At 49.7% G+C, this 22,312-nt stretch overlaps 1 protein-coding gene across 1 annotated transcript in view; it reads right to left on the bottom strand.

Annotated features, from left to right (window-relative positions):
• Positions 1-14,750: 14,750 nt before the first annotated feature.
• Positions 14,751-22,312, bottom strand: part of LOC106596674 (vesicle-associated membrane protein-associated protein A) — a 54,517-nt gene continuing 46,955 nt past the window's right edge. The window contains exon 6 of the mRNA XM_045714427.2: positions 14,751-17,229. Within this exon, the coding sequence (XP_045570383.2) occupies positions 17,050-17,229 (180 nt within the window). The 3' untranslated portion in view covers positions 14,751-17,049. The remainder of the gene's footprint in view (positions 17,230-22,312) is intronic.

Here is a 22,312-nt window from a genome sequence, read left to right as displayed (position 1 = left end):
GGAGAGAGGAGGGCGAGTGGAGAGAGGAGGGCGAGTGGAGAGAGGAGGGCGAGTGGAGAGGAAGGAGAGTGGAGAGAGGAGGGCGAGTGGAGAGAGGAGGCCGAGAGGAGAGAGGGAGGGCGAGTGGAGAGAGGGGAGGGCGAGTGGAGAGAGGGAGGGCGAGTGGAGAGAGGAGGGCGAGTGGAGAGAGGAAGGAGAGTGGAGAGAGTGAGGGCGAGTGGAGAGAGTGAGGGCGAGTGGAGAGAGGAGGGCGAGTGGAGAGAGGAGGGCGAGTGGAGAGGAAGGAGAGTGGAGAGAGGAGGGCGAGTGGAGAGAGGAGGCCGAGAGGAGAGAGGGAGGGCGAGTGGAGAGAGGGAGGGCGAGTGGAGAGAGGGAGGGCGAGTGGAGAGAGGAGGGCGAGTGGAGAGAGGAGGGCGAGTGGAGAGAGGGAGGGCGAGTGGAGAGAGGAGGGCGAGTGGAGAGAGGAGGGCGAGTGGAGAGGAAGGAGAGTGGAGAGAGGAGGGCGAGTGGAGAGAGGAGGCCGAGAGGAGAGAGGGAGGGCGAGTGGAGAGAGGGGAGGGCGAGTGGAGAGAGGGAGGGCGAGTGGAGAGAGGAGGGCGAGTGGAGAGAGGAGGGCGAGTGGAGAGAGGAGGGCGAGTGGAGAGGAAGGAGAGTGGAGAGAGGAGGGCGAGTGGAGAGAGGAGGCCGAGAGGAGAGAGGGAGGGCGAGTGGAGAGAGGGGAGGGCGAGTGGAGAGAGGGAGGGCGAGTGGAGAGAGGAGGGCGAGTGGAGAGAGGAAGGAGAGTGGAGAGAGTGAGGGCGAGTGGAGAGAGTGAGGGCGAGTGGAGAGAGGAGGGCGAGTGGAGAGAGGAGGGCGAGTGGAGAGGAAGGAGAGTGGAGAGAGGAGGGCGAGTGGAGAGAGGAGGCCGAGAGGAGAGAGGGAGGGCGAGTGGAGAGAGGGGAGGGCGAGTGGAGAGAGGGAGGGCGAGTGGAGAGAGGAGGCCAAGAGGAGAGGGGGAGGGCGAGTAGAGAGAGGGAGGGCGAGTGGAGAGAGGTAGGGCGAGTGGAGAGAGGAGGCCGAGAGGAGAGAGGAGGCCGAGAGGAGAGAGGGAGGGCGAGTGGAGAGAGGGGAGGGCGAGTGGAGAGAGTGAGGGCGAGTGGAGAGAGTGAGGGCGAGTGGAGAGAGGAGGGCGAGTGGAGAGAGGAGGGCGAGTGGAGAGGAAGGAGAGGAGAGAGGAGGGAGAGTGGAGAGAGGAGGACGAGTGGAGAGAGGAGGACGAGTGGAGAGTGGAGGGCGAGTGGAGAGAGGAAGGAGAGTGAAGAGAGGAGGACGAGTGGAGAGAGGAGGACGAGTGGAGAGTGGGGCGCGAGTGGAGAGAGGAAGGAGAGAGGAGAGAGTGAGAGCGAGTGGAGAGAATGAGGGCGAGTGGAGAGAGTGAGGGCGAGTGGAGGGCGATTGGAGAGGAAGGAGAGTGGAGAGAGGAGGGCGAGTGGAGAGATGAAGGAGAGTGGAGAGAGAAAGGAGAGTGGAGAGAGGAGGGCGAGTGGAGAGAGGAAGGAGAGTGGAGAGAGGAGGGCGAGTGGAGAGAGGAGGCCGAGAGGAGAGAGTGAGGGCGAGTGGAGAGAATGAGGGCGAGTGGAGAGAGTGAGGGCGAGTGGAGAGAGTGAGGGCGAGTGGAGAGAGTGAGGGCGAGTGGAGAGAGGAGGGCGAGTGGAGAGAGGAAGGAGAGTGGAGAGAGGAAGGAGAGTGGAGAGAGGAAGGCGAGTGGAGAGAGGAGGCCGAGAGGAGAGAGTGAGGGCGAGTGGAGAGAATGAGGGCGAGTGGAGAGAGTGAGGGCCAGTGGAGAGAGTGAGGGCGAGTGGAGAGAGGAGGGCGAGTGGAGAGGAAGGAGAGTGGAGAGAGGAGGGCGAGTGGAGAGAGGAAGGAGCGTGGAGAGCGGAAGGCGAATGGAGAGAGGAAGGAGAGTGGAGAGAGGAAGGAGAGTGGAGAGAGGAGGGCGAGTGGAGAGAGGAGGCCGAGAGGAGAGAGGGAGGGCGAGTGGAGAGAGGGGAGGAGAGTGGAGAGTGGAAGGAGAGTGGAGAGTGGGAGGACGAGTGGAGAGTGGGAGGACGAGTGGAGAGAGGAGGGCGAGTGGAGAGAGGAAGGAGAGTGGAGAGAGTGAGGGCAAGTGGAGAGAGTGAGGGCGAGTGGAGAGAGGAGGGCGAGTGGAGAGAGGAGGGCGAGTGGAGAGGAAGGAGAGTGGAGAGAGGAGGGAGAGTGGAGAGAGGAGGACGAGTGGAGAGAGGAGGACGAGTGGAGAGTGGAGGGCGAGTGGAGAGAGGAAGGAGAGTGAAGAGAGGAGGACGAGTGGAGAGAGGAGGACGAGTGGAGAGTGGAGGGCGAGTGGAGAGAGGAAGGAGAGAGTGAGAGCGAGTGGAGAGAATGAGGGCGAGTGGAGAGAGGGAGGGCGAGTGGAGGGCGAGTGGAGAGGAAGGAGAGTGGAGAGAGGAGGGCGAGTGGAGAGAGGAAGGAGAGTGGAGAGAGGAGGGCGAGTGGAGAGAGGAAGGAGAGTGGAGAGAGGAGGGCGAGTGGAGAGAGGAGGCCGAGAGGAGAGAGTGAGGGCGAGTGGAGAGAATGAGGGCGAGTGGAGAGAGTGAGGGCGAGTGGAGAGAGTGAGGGCGAGTGGAGAGAGGAGGGCGAGTGGAGAGAGTGAGGGCGAGTGGAGAGAGTGAGGGCGAGTGGAGAGAGGAGGGCGAGTGGAGAGGAAGGAGAGTGGAGAGAGGAGGGCGAGTGGAGAGAGGAGGGCGAGTGGAGAGAGGAGGCCGAGAGGAGAGAGGGAGGGCGAGTGGAGAGAGGGGAGGGCGAGTGGAGAGAGGAGGCCGAGAGGAGAGAGGGAGGGCGAGTGGAGAGAGGGAGGGCGAGTGGAGAGAGGAGGCCAAGAGGAGAGAGGGAGGGCGAGTAGAGAGAGGGAGGGCGAGTGGAGAGAGGGAGGGCGAGTGGAGAGAGGAGGGGCGAGTGGAGAGAGGAGGCCAAGAGGAGAGAGGGAGGGCGAGTAGAGAGAGGGAGGGCGAGTGGAGAGAGGGAGGGAGAGAGGGAGGGCGAGTGGAGAGAGGGAGGGCGAGAGGAGAGAGGGAGGGCGAGTAGAGAGAGGGAGGGCGAGTGGAGAGAGGGAGGGCGAGTGGAGAGAGGGGGGCGAGAGGAGAGAGGGAGGGCGAGTAGAGAGAGGGAGGGCGAGTGGAGAGAGGGAGGGCGAGAGGAGAGAGGGAGGGCGAGTAGAGAGAGGGAGGGCGAGTGGAGAGAGGGAGGGCGAGTGGAGAGAGGGAGGGCGAGTGGAGAGAGGAGGGAGAGTGGAGAGAGGAGGACGAGTGGAGAGAGGAGGACGAGTGGAGAGAGGAGGACGAGTGGAGAGTGGAGGGCGAGAGGAGAGAGGAAGGAGAGTGAAGAGAGGAGGACGAGTGGAGAGAGGAGGACGAGTGGAGAGTGGAGGGCGAGTGGAGAGAGGAAGGAGAGAGGAGAGAGTGAGAGCGAGTGGAGAGAATGAGGGCGAGTGGAGAGAGTGAGGGCGAGTGGAGGGCGAGTGGAGAGGAATGAGAGTGGAGAGAGGAGGGCGAGTGGAGAGAGGAAGGAGAGTGGAGAGAGGAGGGCGAGTGGAGAGAGGAGGCCGAGAGGAGAGAGTGAGGGCGAGTGGAGAGAATGAGGGCGAGTGGAGAGAGTGAGGGCGAGTGGAGAGAGTGAGGGCGAGTGGAGAGAGGAGGGCGAGTTGAGAGAAAGGAGAGTGGAGAGAGGAGGGCGAGTGGAGAGAGGAAGGAGAGTGGAGAGAGGAAGGCGAGTGGAGTGAGGAAGGAGAGTGGAGAGAGGAAGGAGAGTGGAGAGAGGAGGGCGAGTGGAGAGAGGAGGCCGAGAGGAGAGAGGGAGGGCGAGTGGAGAGAGGAAGGAGAGAGGAGAGAGGGAGGGCGAGTAGAGAGAGGGAGGGCGAGTGGAGAGAGGAGGCCAAGAGGAGAGAGGGAGGGCGAGTAGAGAGAGGGAGGGCGAGTGGAGAGAGGAGGCCAAGAGGAGAGAGGGAGGGCGAGTAGAGAGAGGGAGGGCGAGTGGAGAGAGGAGGCCAAGAGGAGAGAGGGAGGGCGAGTAGAGAGAGGGAGGGCGAGTGGAGAGAGGGGAGGGCGAGTGGAGAGAGGGAGGGCGAGTGGAGAGAGGAGGCCGAGAGGAGAGAGGGAGGGCGAGTAGAGAGAGGGAGGGCGAGTGGAGAGAGGGAGGGCGAGTGGAGAGAGGAGGCCGAGAGGAGAGAGGGAGGGCGAGTAGAGAGAGGGAGGGCGAGTGGAGAGAGGGGAGGGCGAGTGGAGAGAGGGAGGGCGAGTGGAGAGAGGGAGGGCGAGTGGAGAGAGGAGGGGCGAGTGGAGAGAGGAGGCCAAGAGGAGAGAGGGAGGGCGAGTAGAGAGAGGAGGCCGAGAGGAGAGAGGGAGGGCGAGTAGAGAGAGGGGAGGGCGAGTGGAGAGCGGGAGGGCGAGTGGAGAGAGGGAGGGCGAGTGGAGAGAGGGGAGGGCGAGTGGAGAGAGGGAGGGCGAGTGGAGACTAGTTCCATTGATGCCTGGGTTCCTTTGAACTCCATTATTACCAAAGACTTAACACTCCTGCACCACCGTAACTGTAATTCAGTGGACATGGAACATTATAAACTGGGTAGTTCGAGCCCTGAATACTGATTGGCTGAAAGCTGTGGTATATCAGACAATATACTGTACCACAGGTATGACGCATAACTACTTGTTTACTGTTCTAATTACGTTGGTAACCAGTTTATAATAGCGTTAAGGCACCTCAGGGGTTTGTGGTATATGACCAATATATTTTATATACACACCCCTCCGGGCCTTATTGCTTAACTCTAGAAGTATATGGCTGTGTTCATTTCAGACGCGCCTTGTATCTGTCCACACGGACAGAAGATGTTTTATACAGCAATATTACAAATATCACATTCTTATTGGTACTACAAGTAGATGAAATAAGATACATTTCTATGTAAAAAGCATTATTATAGTATAATATACTATATTTCATTGTAGAAAATAATGAAGATGAACGTGAGCTCCCATGTATGGGTTCAGAGTTTAAAGGGAAATACATTATCAATAGGACTACTGATAATGACTTCACCTGCATTATCGGTACAATAGGACTACGGATAATGACATCGCCTACATTATCAGCACAATAGGACTACTGATAATGACATCACCTACATTATCAGTACAATAGGACTACTGACAATGACATCGCCTACATTATCAGTACAATAGGACTACTGATAATGACATCACCTACATTATCTGTACAATAGGACTACGGATAATGACATTGCCTACATTATCAGCACAATAGGACTACTGATAATGACATCACCTACATTATCAGTACAATAGGACTACTGATAATGACGTGTCCTACATTATCAGTACAATAGGACTACTGACAATGACATCGCCTACATTATCAGTACAATAGGACTACCGACAATGACATCGCCTACATTATCAGTACAATAGGACTACCGACAATGACATCGCCTACATTATCAGTACAATAGGACTACTGACAATGACATCGCCTACATTATCAGTACAATAGGACTACCGACAATGACATCGCCTACATTATCGGTACAATAGGACTACCGATAATGACATCACCTACATTATCACAGAGACTTCCTTGACTAATATAACATGACCAATATGCTACTGTTTTCGACTCATCAACCTGATTACCAACAACAACAAAAAACATTTAATATGAAATGTCACTTGTTTGTCTAATCTACCCCATAAGGAAACACCCAACACTTCATGGTACAGGTCAGGAGTTATGCCACATTTAGAAACCGTGATCTTTTAAAAAAAAAATTGTTGTAAAGTACGGTATGGTACTCTGTTCTAGCCTGAGAACCACCTGGTTGTAGGTGTCCTTAAACAACCTCTTCATAACAAGCCAAACAGTATGTATAACAAGGAAATAATTAATACTGTAAACAGGTTATTATTGATAGTGTACACTGGTAATAACGGACTCATTTTGTTGCAGAGTTTTTCGTCTTAAGCGCAAACAGCACCAAGTTCAAACAGGGGTGTTGCCGGTGTTTGTGTGCCTGCAGGGTTTTGTTGCAGCCTGATTGTACTAATCAACTGATAATAGGCCAGACTGTTATTCAATTAATTGGTTGCATTCCTGCTTGGCTAGAACAAAAGCCTGCACCCACACACTAGCCCTGTACAAGCAAATATATCATTATATTTTTATGAGCACAAGTTTTTTTTTTTTTTTTTTTAACCTTTTATTTAACTAGGCAAGTCAATTAACAACAAATTATTATTTACAATGACAGCCTACACAGCCTAGAGGGTAGCTAGGGGCAGCTGGCCCAGTTCAAGCCCTCTACAGCCTAGAGGGTAGCTAGGGACAGCTGGCCCAGTTCAAGCCCTCTACAGCCTAGAGGGTAGCTAGGGACAGCTGGCCCAGTTCAAGCCCTCTACAGGCTAGAGGGTAGCTAGGGACAGCTGGCCCAGTTCAAGCCCTCTACAGGCTAGAGGGTAGCTAGGGACAGCTGGCCCAGTTCAAGCCCTCTACAGGCTAGAGGGTAGCTAGGGACAGCTGGCCCAGTTCAAGCCCTCTACAGGCTAGAGGGTAGCTAGGGGCAGCTGGCCCAGTTCAGGCCCTCTACAGCCTAGAGGGTAGCTAGGGACAGCTGGCCCAGTTCAAGCCCTCTACAGCCTAGAGGGTAGCTAGGGACAGCTGGCCCAGTTCAAGCCCTCTACAGCCTAGAGGGTAGCTAGGGACAGCTGGCCCAGTTCAAGCCCTCTACAGCCTAGAGGGTAGCTAGGGGCAGCTGGCCCAGTTCAAGCCCTCTACAGCCTAGAGGGTAGCTAGGGACAGCTGGCCCAGTTCAGGCCCTCTACAGCCTAGAGGGTAGCTAGGGACAGCTGGCCCAGTTCAGGCCCTCTACAGCCTAGAGGGTAGCTAGGGACAGCTGGCCCAGTTCAAGCCCTCTACAGCCTAGAGGGTAGCTAGGGGCAGCTGGCCCAGTTCAGGCCCTCTACAGCCTAGAGGGTAGCTAGGGACAGCTGGCCCAGTTCAAGCCCTCTACAGCCTAGAGGGTAGCTAGGGACAGCTGGCCCAGTTCAGGCCCTCTACAGCCTAGAGGGTAGCTAGGGACAGCTGGCCCAGTTCAAGCCCTCTACAGCCTAGAGGGTAGCTAGGGACAGCTGGCCCAGTTCAAGCCCTCTACAGCCTAGAGGGTAGCTAGGGACAGCTGGCCCAGTTCAAGCCCTCTACAGCCTAGAGGGTAGCTAGGGACAGCTGGCCCAGTTCAGGCCCTCTACAGCCTAGAGGGTAGCTAGGGACAGCTGGCCCAGTTCAAGCCCTCTACAGCCTAGAGGGTAGCTAGGGGCAGCTGGCCCAGTTCAGGCCCTCTACAGCCTAGAGGGTAGCTAGGGACAGCTGGCCCAGTTCAAGCCCTCTACAGCCTAGAGGGTAGCTAGGGACAGCTGGCCCAGTTCAAGCCCTCTACAGCCTAGAGGGTAGCTAGGGGCAGCTGGCCCAGTTAAAGCCCTCTACAGCTGGAGAGGTTTATACCTTTACACCATGTTATCACCACGACCAGCCAGAACACTTTTACCTGACTATTTAAAGTTATGTTGTCTGTGTCACGCCCTTTCGCCTGTCTCTACCATCCTCCAGGTGTCGCCCATTCTCCCCTGGGTACTTATACCTGTGTTCTTTGGCCGTTGCCAGTTCATCTTGTTTGTCAAGTCAACCAGCGTTTTTGTTCTCTACTCCTGTTTTTCCCCGGTCTCTCTTTTTCCTCGCGCTCTCCTGGTTTTGACCTTTGCCTGTCCTGTCCCTGAGCCTGCCTGCCTGCAGTCCTGTGCCTTTTCCCCTACTCTTGATTATCGACCCTTGCCTGCTTTGACCTGTCGTTTTCCTTCCTCTTGTTGCTGTAATAAACATTGTTACTTCAACACAGTCTGCATTTGGGTATTACCTGAAACGTAATAGTCTGATTTGTGGGAGTTATTGACTGGGCCTCATAAAGCGCATCGTAAAATTACATTTTAGTCATTTAGCAGACGCTCTTATCTAGAGCGACTTACAGTAGTGAATGCATACATTTCATAAATTTTTTCTCCGTGCTGGTCCCCCGTGGGAATCGAACCCACAACCCTGGCGTTGCAAACACCATGCTCTACCAACTGAGCCACACGGGACCTACACTATACAACTGAGAGATGATTGCTGATCTAGGATCAGGTCCTCCCTGTCCATCTCATTTTTTTCTTGTTCATGAAGATCTTGAAATGTTTATATATATATATATATTATATATTATATATTTATATATATAAATATATATATTAAGATCTTGAAGGGGTAGACGAGGCCGAGCATGAAACAGAATAGGTTTTATTTCCCTTTCACGTTCAATCCACTTCGACATCCATTCAGAATATAAACCAGTCCAGTTTATATTCTGGATTTAAAATAGGGAGTAACCTGGTCACGGGCATGACCTTGTAATAGTCCCAAATTGGCACCCTATTCCCTATATAGTGCACTACTTTTGATATTTTCTTATGGGAATAGGGTGCCATTTGGGACACCAGACGTTGTAATCCATGTACAATATAGCGAAAGGGTCACCAGTTCTAATGAAGGGGCCGATTCAGACATAAGAAATGTACGCCTTTCCTGTGCACTTCTCAGTAGTTGGTATTAATTTTAAACAATACAAAACAGCAGCATACAGACACACACAAAAAAATCCACAACATCACCCTTACCCAGACCCACCTGCTCCCCCCACCATCTCCAGCGCCCGCATCACTCTCCGCCTCATGGCCTCAAACTGCAACATTTTATTTCTCTCCGTGTTTCTCTCCACTTTCAACATTTAAATAATAAAGCATTTTACCTTTCCATTGTCTTAACAACGGCGGATTGGTTGATTTCCAGTTTTTTTAAGTCTACGTTTTTTCTAGAAAAGTATCGTCCAACCCATCGGGTATCTCACTGCACCCTCATATGTCATGTCGAGAAATATGCAGACTGATTAAAAAGTATATTTACGTTGTAATACTTCTGACAAGTTAAGTGTAAAACTAACAATGACTCAATAATGCATGCTTTCTGGGAACGCTTTGAAGTCCAAAAGTTATGGGCGGAGCTAGAAAGTTGGCTGTCAGAAGTATTACAATGTAAACTGTCTGTCTGCATATTTCAAAACATGGCATGTGAGAGGGTGTAGTGAGATACCCAATTGGTTGGACGATTCTCTTATCACTCATCTTGAAAAAAAATATACAAAGAAAACCATGAAATCAATCAAATCGCCATCATTAACACAAAAGAAAAATAATGATTTATTATTTAAATACTGAAATAGCATGGGTGACGGAGAAAAACAAATTGTTACAATTTAAGACCATGTGGCAAACAATAATGCATGCACTAGGGATGGGGGTGTGAGCATTGCGGCTCTGGGCAGATGAGATGTAGTCGTTTTTTGTGTAAGTTGTTGTACGAAAGGGATTGTCAATTGAATAGGCTCTCTGCAAGGTTTTGTATATCTTACCTATCATTTAAATATAATTTTCTGACTCAAATAGGATTCCCTCAAGATTGCTCTGGTATCAAAAGATTTCATACCGAAATGTCTTGATATGAAACTTTCAAGTTGCATGTATTTGAAAAATATCTACATTAAGTCAATCCAAAATTGCTTTTTAATTCTATCATGGAGATAAATGTATTTCCTATTACCAAGTAATTTATGATTTCTATGCCTTTAGTTTTTTTCATGTGGACCAATTTATCAGTGAATTCTGAAAATCTATCCAAGGATTGTTCCATAAGGTTGTGGTTTTTAGGGAGGGATATTGGTTCTTGTTGAATACATTCCATTTTCTTCCAGATTGTTGTAGTGTTCCATATTTGTGAAGTTGTTCATGTTCTTGTCTTTATCCTTTGAAAACAGACACATAAAACGATTCTGAGGATGAGCGTGTACATCTTCAATATGTCCCCATTGTCCCTCTTTAGTGTATTTAACTATATGTGTTGAATAAAAGCCTTGGGTAGTGAGTTGATACAATTCCAAGACTGGAAGGTTAAAACCCCCCTCCGACTTCGGGAAGATGTAAAACTTTCTATTTTACTCTGAGTTTTATTTGCCCATATAAAGTCTCTTTTGTCCGAGTATACTTTTTTTAAAGAATGTCTTCGGTGGGGTAATTGGTATTATCGAGAATAAATAACTTTGGGAGCCATGGCATTCTGAAGAGGTTTATTCTACCTGTAAGATTTATGGGACGATTGTTCCATTTAATTAGATCTGCTTTCATATTGTTGAGTAATGGGTTGAAGTTATATTTTATTTGTCACTTATTAACCATCCTAAGTACTTGTTATGTTTTGTGGTCCACTTAAGGGATTGCTATACATCATGAGTTATTCCTTTGTCTATTGCCATTATTTCAGATTTTCTTTCCACGTACATTTTATATCCTGAGATTTTAGAGTATTCTGAAATAAAAAAAAATTCGCAAGGGGGGAATTGAGTTTTCAATATTGGTCAGGTATATCAGGAGATCTGCAAATAGGTTTACTGATACGTGTTACGTTTGTGTCCTGTCTAATTCTTTCTGCAAGTGGTTAAATTGCCAGAGCAAACAGGAAGGGGGAGAGGGGACATCCCTGTCTTGTGCCCCTTTCTAAAGCAATTTCATCAGATAATGTATTATGTGTGTATAGTTTTGCTTTAGGAAATGTATATAATATTTTTATAAAATGTATTATTTTAGCTGGAAAGTTCAACGCTTCTAAAGTTTCGAATAGAAATGGTCATTGAAGATGGTCGAAAGCCTTTTCGGCATCAACAGCCATTGTTGATAAAGCCATATATTTTTGCGTATTGTTTTACACTGAAACATGTTCTTGTATTAGTTTGTGTCTATTTTTAATAAACCCTGTTTGATTGATATGTATCAAGTCTGGTCAAGACTTTTGCTATGAGCTTTGTTATTTGTCACAATTTATTAAACTTATGGGTCTGTAATCAGCAGGGGACTCTCCAGATTTTCCTGGATTTAATATAACTGAAATAACTGTTTGATACATGGAATTAGGAAGTACTAAAATGAGTGACGTGTGTTGTTATGTGTAAATAGGGGCACTACTTTGTCCCAAAATGTTAAATAGAATTATATGGGAAAACCGTCCACTCCTGGTGCTTTTCTTTATGTGAATGTTTTAAGTGTCTAACATTTCTTTTTTGGTGATCTCTGGTTTTTAGTGATTATTTTCTGTCTGCTGCTTCAGGGGTGTTGAGTCTAAGGCGACTGTAGGATCCGTCTATCAGCAGTTGGTATTCAGACAATATTACAGTTTTTTTTGTCCCTCTTATGCCACCGGAGAACCACATAGGCAAAAACACTTCCTCAAAATAGTCAAAAATAATCTAAGATACATCAAGAAATCAGTCACGTTTCTGCCGAGGGTCTTAGTCTTGCAAATTTTACATCTTGCTAAAGATGTTTGGTGCAGTAATTCTCAAGTATTAAAATGTGCATGAAAACTAGTCGTCTCTCGTTGAATGACAGAAAACGCTTAATGTTCCCACTCCTACTAGAAGTAGTACTGTTGACCAAAGGCTATCGAACTTCGACTTGCGTCAAGAAAAAAAATGCTGTGTGCACAAACAGCTGGGGAAAAAAAAACCTGCACGAAGACCGAATCGAACAAAAACGTCACAAAATGTCATAATATATGTGCGAAATGTTTCGACTGGGAAGCATAGGGTAAGCTTAACAGGCTTTGCAAGTGTGGTTCTCTTGCACGCGCTGATTAATGTCATTCAACTGCTAAAAATCCTCTTACTGGCCAACAGATTTTCTTGTGGAGTTTTTATTCAATAGGTTTTTTTTTTTTTACATTTATCTAAACCAGGGGTGGGCAACTGGTGACCCACGGCTCAAGTATATACAGTGACTTGCGTCTGAATTCCCACCCAAAGACAAACACTAATTATTCAACTCCTTCAAGCCCCATATCAACAACTCTTAAATCTGGGTCTGTAAATGTTCTGATCTGTCCCTAAAAAAAAGTTGTTTTTTCAGCTTTTGAATTGATCTGAATTCGAGCCTTAAAGGGAGGGCCAAGAAATACATTGACAAACTCATCACACCACCTGTAGCAGTCTAATCCACCAGCCGGACCATCACACCCCCTGTAGCAGTCTAATCCACCAGCCGGACCATCACACCCCCTGTAGCAGTCTAATCCACCAGCCGGACCATCACACCCCCTGTAGCAGTCTAATCCACCAGCCGGACCATCACACCCCCTGTAGCAGTCTAATCCACCAGCCGGACCATCACACCCCCTGTAGCAGTCTAATCCACCAGCCGGACCATCACACCCCCTGTAGCAGTCTAATCCACCAGCAGGACCATCACACCCCCTGTAGCAGTCTAATCCACCAGCAGGACCATCACACCCCCTGTAGCAGTCTAATCCACCAGCCGGACCATCACACCCCCTGTAGCAGTCTAATCCACCAGCCGGACCATCACACCCCCTGTAGCAGTCTAATCCACCAGCCGGACCATCACACCCCCTGTAGCAGTCTAATCCACCAGCCGGACCATCACACCCCCTGTAGCAGTCTAATCCACCAGCCGGACCATCACACCCCCCTGTAGCAGTCTAATCCACCAGCAGGACCATCACACCCCCTGTAGCAGTCTAATCCACCAGCCGGACCATCACACTGCCAAACCAACAAATTGACCTGCTATGCCAAGTGGTCCGAACCTCTAGACACATGTTCGCTAGGTATTGGTTAAGGTTGCTACATTACCCCCTTCCTTCTGGAGAGTCTAAGAGGAAGAGGTGAAGCCAGAGGGGTAACTAGGCCCAAAATCTCTCTCCTCCAGAAGGTGCCGTTTCTTTCACCCACCAAGCGTGGAGTTTTTTTTGTATGGAGGTCAACGGGTGTCAAATTTGGTCAACAAAACATTTTATGGTTTATTTGCTGGAATATAAAGTGTCGTAATGATTAGGTTGTTATGAGTGTAGTGATAGAAGTAGGACAAGTGACAACCCACTTCATATCAGAGTTGTTGGCATTGAAATTCGAGACTTTCTATACATATTCGCGAGGCTAGCATGGATTCTAACTCTCCATTGAATACATGCTGTTGACGTCAACAACCCTCATCAAATAACGAGATATATCCACCAATCCAAAGAGAGGAATAGACCCGAGCTTGACGGCGTGCCGTTCCGCGGACAACTATTCCCATTGTTAGGGGCGGAGACTGGACATTATATCCGAGTGTGTCCCTCACATGTACACGCCTCTCCGATGGCCTCACGAGCACCGTGACCCTACTGACACCAATGTAGCGAATTCAGGGCATAGTCTCGACTGGGATTCGAACCCTGGTCCAGCGACGATCAAGCCAAGACCTTAACCGTTACATCAAGAGGTCCGAACCACTTGATAAGGTCGCTAGGTGTTGGGATGAAGGTCGCTAGGTGTTGGGGTTGAAGGTCGCTAGGTGTTGGGGTTAAGGTCGCTAGGTGTTGGGGTTAATGTCGCTAGGTGTTGGGTTGAGGTCGCTAGGTGTTGGGGGTTAAGGTCGCTAGGTGTTGGGGGTTAAGGTCACTAGGTGTTGGGGGTTAAGGACGCTAGGTGTTGGGGGTTAAGGTCGCTAGGTGTTGGGGGTTAAGGACGCTAGGTGTTGGGGGTTAAGGACGCTAGGTGTTGGGGGTTAAGGACGCTAGGTGTTGGGGGTTAAGGACGCTAGGTGTTGGGGTTAAGGTCGCTAGGTGTTGGGGGTTAAGGTCGCTAGGTGTTGGGGGTGAAGGTCGCTAGGTGTTGGGGGTGAAGGTCGCTAGGTGTTGGGGGTGAAGGTCGCTAGGTGTTGGGGGTGAAGGTCGCTAGGTGTTGGGGGTGAAGGTCGCTAGGTGTTGGGGGTGAAGGTCGCTAGGTGTTGGGGGTTGAAGGTCGCTAGGTGTTGGGGGTTAAGGTCGCTAGGTGTTGGGGGTTAAGGTCGCTAGCTGTTGGGGGTTAAGGTCGCTAGGTGTTGGGGTTAAGGTCGCTAGGTGTTGGGGTTAAGGTCGCTAGGTGTTGGGGTGAAGGTCGCTTGGTGTTGGGGGTGAAGGTCGCTAGGTGTTGGGGTGAAGGTCGCTAGGTGTTGGGGGTGAAGGTCGCTAGGTGTTGGGGTTAAGGTCGCTAGGTGTTGGGGGTTAAGGTCGCTAGGTGTTGGGGGTGAAGGTCGCTAGGTGTTGGGGGTGAAGGTCGCTAGGTGTTGGGGGTGAAGGTCGCTAGGTGTTGGGGTGAAGGTCGCTAGGTGTTGGGGTTGAAGGTCACTAGGTGTTGGGGGTTAAGGTCGCTAGGTGTTGGGGGTTAAGGTCGCTAGGTGTTGGGGGTTAAGGTCACTAGGTGTTAGGGTGAAGGTCGCTAAGTGTTGGGGGTTAAGGTCGCTAGGTGTTGGGGGTTAAGGTCGCTAGGTGTTGGGGGTTAAGGTCGCTAGGTGTTGGGGGTTAAGGTCGCTAGGTGTTGGGGTTAAGGTCGCTAGGTGTTGGGGGTTAAGGTCGCTAGGTGTTGGGGTTAAAGGTCGCTACAATGTTAATTCTACGTTACAAACCAAACATGTTGGCTACACGGTGATGTGTTGTATGAGCAGTGTACAGTATATTCTAAAGAGACTACGAAAGAAGACGAACACCATCAAAACCCACGTTGTTTTCAGTTTTATTTCTTCAAAATGTTTAAAACCGTGGGAGGGAACAGGGTTGGAAGGAAACCTTCTTGGTTTTCATTTGACTCAACAAAAAAAGAAAAGAAGGATTATAATATGATTTGTACTGAGAAAAATTATAATATAAAGTCTACATTGGTATTGTCAGGGATAGGAAAGGACAGGTAGGAAAGGACAGGGACAGGTAGGAAAGGACAGGTAGGAAAGGACAGGGACAGGTAGGAAAGGACAGGGACAGGTAGGAAAGGACAGGTAGGACAGGACAGGGACAGGTAGGAAAGGACAGGTAGGAAAGGACAGGGACAGGTAGGAAAGGACAGGGACAGGTAGGAAAGGACAGGTAGGAAAGGACAGGGACAGGTAAGGAAAGGACAGGGCCAGGTAGGAAAGGGAGGAAGGGACGAAGGAGGCACCTATTATATCCCAGATGGAATAGAAATATTCCCCAGAGGAAAAAAAAAAAAAAGTTGAGAAATTACAAACAGAACAAATGAAGTAGTATATATGGCTGCGTCCCTGTATAGTGCACTACTTTTGACTAGGGTCCATAGTGCTCTGGTCACAAGTAGCGCACTATAAAAGGAAAGAGGATGCCATGCAACAGGTAGTAAGGTGGTCGGTATTTGACGATTGAAGTAGTGCTCTCCTTTTTATCTTAAAATGGTTAAAATAACATTTACAAAAAGACACAACGTTCCATTCAACTACTATTAACACAACAGACAGAGAACACTGCTTCAGGCCCACGGTGATGTGTCTAGGTGTCAAATGATACACTACTCCCTAGGGCACTACTTTTGACCAGAACCAAACAGATCTGGACCAGGCTAATGTATCCTGGCCTGGGGCTGAGGACTGGAGGTTAGGACCAGGCTACTATATCCTGGCCTGGGCCTGAGGACTGGAGGTTAGGACCAGGCTACTGTATCCTGGCCTGGGGCTGAGGACTGGAGGTTAGGACCAGGCTACTATATCCTGGCCTGGGGCTGAGGACTGGAGGTTAGGACCAGGCTACTATATCCTGGCCTGGGGCTGAGGACTGGAGGTTAGGACCAGGCTACTATATCCTGGCCTGGGGCTGAGGACTGGAGGTTAGGACCAGGCTACTATATCCTGGCCTGGGGCTGAGGACTGGAGGTTAGGACCAGGCTACTATATCCTGGCCTGGGGCTGAGGACTGGAGGTTAGGACCAGGCTACTGTATCCTGGCCTGGGGCTGAGGACTGGAGGTTAGGACCAGGCTACTGTATCCTGGCCTGGGGCTGAGGACTGGAGGTTAGGACCAGGCTACTATATCCTGGCCTGGGGCTGAGGACTGGAGGTTAGGACCAGGCTACTATATCCTGGCCTGGGGCTGAGGACTGGAGGTTAGGACCAGGCTACTGTAGACCTGGGCTCAATTAGTATTGTCTCTTATCAAAAGTAGTGCACTACATAGGAGATAGTGTGCCGTTTGGGATTCAGGATAAACTGTCCTCCATGTTGATTGGTAGTGTACTACTTCCTGTATGTCCTAAATAGCAGCCTATTCCATTTATAGTGCACTAACTTTTTTACCAGGGTACCTAGGGCATTACAGGGCCTATAAGGGCTTTGGTCAAAAGTAGTGCACTATATAAGGAATAGGGTGCCATTTAGGACACAAACGTCATATCCCTCCACAATCCTGTCTGTCCATCCATCAAAGAACAGAAACACACAAACAAGGAGCTTCCTTCCTTCCTTCCTTCCTTCCTTCCTTCCTTCCTTCCTTCCTTCCTTACTTCCTTACTTCCTTACTTCCTTACTTCCTTCCTTTGTGTGTGTGTGTGTGTGTGTACTAGCCATGTGTGAGACCTTGTAAAAAAAAGGCAGCGGGTCCCTGGTACTTCTGATGCTAGACAGACAGACAGACAGACAGACAGACAGACAGACAGACAGACAGACAGACAGACAGACAGACAGACAGACAGACAGACAGACAGACAGACAGACAGACAGACAGACAGACAGACAGACGTGGTCACTGCAGACAAGATGGAGGTTCACAGCACTACATCTGATATGGCTACGTCAACAGAAACACATCTTCCATCCACGCCTTTTGATTCCGGAGCTGAGGGATCGTCGTGGGATACGGCAGGCGTTGTGCGTCTCCCAGGACGCAACATCCCAAATGGCACCCTATTCCCTCTATGTAAGTGCACAACTTTTGACCAGAACCCTATGGGACTCATCCGCACGAGTGCCCCCGGTCAAGGGAATGGGGGTGCCATTTCAGAACCCAGCCCCAGGTCTACAAGACGAACTTCCCCATGAAGAAGCCGATGAAGATGGCTGCTATGACGACGAGGAGGGAAGGCAGGGACGCGGCGGTGGTGTGTTGCATCACGGAGGAAGAGGAGGAGGAGCCCGTCTGATTTGATGTCAAGTGATCGGAATGCTGGGCAGCCCTTCTCATTCTAACGCCGTCGTCCTGGAAACGCAAAAGAGAAGGGGGGGGGGGGGGGAGGACACATTAAATACGACATTATAGAACTAAAGATAAATAAAATAGAAGTTGTTCTCTTTTAAAAAACAAACTGTCACAGCTGAAACGTGTACTGATTGTTCATCTATGACCCTTGACCTCTGTGTATAAACAAGCAACTGAAGTTAAGGTCTATTCTAACATTCAGGTTTCTGTTGTCCCTCTACAACCCCTAACCTACAGTCTGTTGTTCCCTCTACAACCCCTAACCTACAGTCTGTTGTTCCCTCTACAACCCCTAACCTACAGTCTGTTGTTCCTCTACAACCCCTAACCTACAGTCTGTTGTTCCCTCTACAACCCCTAACCTACAGTCCCTCTACAACCCCTAACCTACAGTCTGTTGTTCCCTCTACAACCCCTAACCTACAGTCTGTTGTTCCCTCTACAACCCCTAACCTACAGTCCCTCTACAACCCCTAACCTACAGTCTGTTGTTCCCTCTACAACCCCTAACCTACAGTCTGTTGTTCCCTCTACAACCCCTAACCTACAGTCTGTTGTTCCTCTACAACCCCTAACCTACAGTCTGTTGTTCCCTCTACAACCCCTAACCTACAGTCTGTTGTTCCCTCTACAACCCCTAACCTACAGTCTGTTGTTCCCTCTACAACCCCTAACCTACAGTCTGTTGTTCCCTCTACAACCCCTAACCTACAGTCTGTTGTTCCCTCTACAACCCCTAACCTACAGTCTGTTGTTCCTCTACAACCCCTAACCTACAGTCTGTTGTTCCCTCTACAACCCCTAACCTACAGTCCCTCTACAACCCCTAACCTACAGTCCCTCTACAACCCCTAACCTACAGTCTGTTGTTCCCTCTACAACCCCTAACCTACAGTCCCTCTACAACCCCTAACCTACAGTCTGTTGTTCCCTCTACAACCCCTAACCTACAGTTCCTCTACAACCCCTAACCTACAGTCCCTCTACAACCCCTAACCTACAGTCTGTTGTTCCTCTACAACCCCTAACCTACAGTCTGTTGTTCCCTCTACAACCCCTAACCTACAGTCTGTTGTTCCCTCTACAACCCCTAACCTACAGTCCCTCTACAACCCCTAACCTACAGTCTGTTGTTCCCTCTACAACCCCTAATCTACAGTCTGTTGTTCCCTCTACAACCCCTAACCTACAGTCTGTTGTTCCCTCTACAACCCCTAACCTACAGTCTGTTGTTCCCTCTACAACCCCTAACCTACAGTCTGTTGTTCCCTCTACAACCCCTAACCTACAGTCCCTCTACAACCCCTAACCTACAGACTGTTGTTCCCTCTACAACCCCTAACCTACAGTCCCTCTACAACCCCTAATCTACAGTCTGTTGTTCCCTCTACAACCCCTAACCTACAGTCTGTTGTTCCCTCTACAACCCCTAACCTACAGTCTGTTGTTCCTCTACAACCCCTAACCTACAGTCTGTTGTTCCTCTACAACCCCTAACCTACAGTCTGTTGTTCCCTCTACAACCCCTAACCTACAGTCTGTTGTTCCCTCTACAACCCCTAACCTACAGTCTGTTGTTCCCTCTACAACCCCTAACCTACAGTCTGTTGTTCCCTCTACAACCCCTAACCTACAGTCTGTTGTTCCCTCTACAACCCCTAACCTACAGTCTGTTGTTCCTCTACAACCCCTAACCTACAGTCCCTCTACAACCCCTAACCTACAGTCCCTCTACAACCCCTAACCTACAGTCCCTCTACAACCCCTAACCTACAGTGTTGTTCCCTCTACAACCCCTAACCTACAGTCCCTCTACAACCCCTAACCTACAGTCTGTTGTTCCCTCTACAACCCCTAACCTACAGTCCCTCTACAACCCCTAACCTACAGTCTGTTGTTCCCTCTACAACCCCTAACCTACAGTCTGTTGTTCCTCTACAACCCCTAACCTACAGTCTGTTGTTCCCTCTACAACCCCTAACCTACAGTCTGTTGTTCCCTCTACAACCCCTAACCTACAGTCTGTTGTTCCTCTACAACCCCTAACCTACAGTCTGTTGTTCCTCTACAACCCCTAACCTACAGTCTGTTGTTCCCTCTACAACCCCTAACCTACAGTCCCTCTACAACCCCTAACCTACAGTCTGTTGTTCCCTCTACAACCCCTAACCTACAGTCTGTTGTTCCCTCTACAACCCCTAACCTACAGTCTGTTGTTCCCTCTACAACCCCTAACCTACAGTCTGTTGTTCCTCTACAACCCCTAACCTACAGTCTGTTGTTCCTCTACAACCCCTAACCTACAGTCTGTTGTTCCCTCTACAACCCCTAACCTAGTCTGTTGTTCCCTCTACAACCCCTAACCTACAGTCTGTTGTTCCTCTACAACCCCTAACCTACAGTCCCTCTACAACCCCTAACCTACAGTCTGTTGTTCCCTCTACAACCCCTAACCTACAGTCTGTTGTTCCCTCTACAACCCCTAACCTACAGTCTGTTGTTCCCTCTACAACCCCTAACCTACAGTCTGTTGTTCCCTCTACAACCCCTAACCTACAGTCTGTTGTTCCTCTACAACCCCTAACCTACAGTCTGTTGTTCCTCTACAACCCCTAACCTACAGTCTGTTGTTCCTCTACAACCCCTAACCTACAGTCTGTTGTTCCTCTACAACCCCTAACCTACAGTCTGTTGTTCCCTCTACAACCCCTAACCTACAGTCCCTCTACAACCCCTAACCTACAGTCTGTTGTTCCCTCTACAACCCCTAACCTACAGTCTGTTGTTCCTCTACAACCCCTAACCTACAGTCTGTTGTTCCCTCTACAACCCCTAACCTACAGTCCCTCTACAACCCCTAACCTACAGTCTGTTGTTCCCTCTACAACCCCTAACCTACAGTCTGTTGTTCCCTCTACAACCCCTAACCTACAGTCCCTCTACAACCCCTAACCTACAGTCCCTCTACAACCCCTAACCTACAGTCCCTCTACAACCCCTAACCTACAGTCCCTCTACAACCCCTAACCTACAGTCTGTTGTTCCCTCTACAACCCCTAACCTACAGTCTGTTGTTCCTCTACAACCCCTAACCTACAGTCTGTTGTTCCCTCTACAACCCCTAACCTACAGTCTGTTGTTCCCTCTACAACCCCTAACCTACAGTCTGTTGTTCCTCTACAACCCCTAACCTACAGTCCCTCTACAACCCCTAACCTACAGTCCCTCTACAACCCCTAACCTACAGTCCCTCTACAACCCCTAACCTACAGTCTGTTGTTCCCTCTACAACCCCTAACCTACAGTCTGTTGTTCCTCTACAACCCCTAACCTACAGACTGTTGTTCCTCTACAACCCCTAACCTACAGTCCCTCTACAACCCCTAACCTACAGTCTGTTTTTCCTCTACAACCCCTAACCTACAGTCTGTTGTTCCTCTACAACCCCTAACCTACAGTCTGTTGTTCCCTCTACAACCCCTAACCTACAGTCCCTCTACAACCCCTAACCTACAGTCTGTTGTTCCCTCTACAACCCCTAACCTACAGTCTGTTGTTCCTCTACAACCCCTAACCTACAGTCTGTTGTTCCTCTACAACCCCTAACCTACAGTCTGTTGTTCCCTCTACAACCCCTAACCTACAGTCTGTTGTTCCCTCTACAACCCCTAACCTACAGTCTGTTGTTCCCTCTACAACCCCTAACCTACAGTCTGTTGTTCCCTCTACAACCCCTTACCTACAGTCTGTTGTTCCTCTACAACCCCTAACCTACAGTCTGTTGTTCCCTCTACAACCCCTAACCTACAGTCCCTCTACAACCCCTAACCTACAGTCTGTTGTTCCTCTACAACCCCTAACCTACAGTCTGTTGTTCCTCTACAACCCCTAACCTACAGTCTGTTGTTCCTCTACAACCCCTAACCTACAGTCTGTTGTTCCCTCTACAACCCCTAACCTACAGTCCCTCTACAACCCCTAACCTACAGTCTGTTGTTCCCTCTACAACCCCTAACCTACAGTCTGTTGTTCCTCTACAACCCCTAACCTACAGTCTGTTGTCCCTCTACAACCCCTAACCTACAGTCTGTTGTTCCCTCTACAACCCCTAACCTACAGACTGTTGTTCCTCTACAACCCCTAACCTACAGTCCCTCTACAACCCCTAACCTACAGTCCCTCTACAACCCCTAACCTACAGACTGTTGTTCCCTCTACAACCCCTAACCTACAGTCTGTTGTTCCTCTACAACCCCTAACCTACAGTCTGTTGTTCCCTCTACAACCCCTAACCTACAGTCCCTCTACAACCCCTAACCTACAGTCCCTCTACAACCCCTAACCTACAGTCCCTCTACAACCCCTAACCTACAGACTGTTGTTCCTCTACAACCCCTAACCTACAGTCTGTTGTTCCCTCTACAACCCCTAACCTACAGTCCCTCTACAACCCCTAACCTACAGTCTGTTGTTCCCTCTACAACCCCTAACCTACAGTCTGTTGTTCCTCTACAACCCCTAACCTACAGTCTGTTGTTCCTCTACAACCCCTAACCTACAGTCTGTTGTTCCCTCTACAACCCCTAACCTACAGTCCCTCTACAACCCCTAACCTACAGTCCCTCTACAACCCCTAACCTACAGTCTGTTGTTCCCTCTACAACCCCTAACCTACAGTCCCTCTACAACCCCTAACCTACAGTCTGTTGTTCCTCTACAACCCCTAACCTACAGTCTGTTGTTCCTCTACAACCCCTAACCTACAGTCTGTTGTTCCTCTACAACCCCTAACCTACAGTCTGTTGTTCCCTCTACAACCCCTAACCTACAGTCTGTTGTTCCTCTACAACCCCTAACCTACAGTCTGTTGTTCCTCTACAACCCCTAACCTACAGTCTGTTGTTCCCTCTACAACCCCTAACCTACAGACTGTTGTTCCTCTACAACCCCTAACCTACAGTCCCTCTACAACCCCTAACCTACAGTCCCTCTACAACCCCTAACCTACAGACTGTTGTTCCCTCTACAACCCCTAACCTACAGTCTGTTGTTCCTCTACAACCCCTAACCTACAGTCTGTTGT

The sequence above is a fragment of the Salmo salar genome, chromosome 03, assembly GCF_965601325.2.
Source record: "Salmo salar chromosome 03, fSalSal1, whole genome shotgun sequence".
In the NCBI taxonomy this organism is placed as follows: domain Eukaryota; kingdom Metazoa; phylum Chordata; class Actinopteri; order Salmoniformes; family Salmonidae; genus Salmo; species Salmo salar.
The sequence above is the reverse complement of the archived record's forward strand: the minus strand, read 5'-3'. Positions and strand labels throughout refer to the sequence as shown.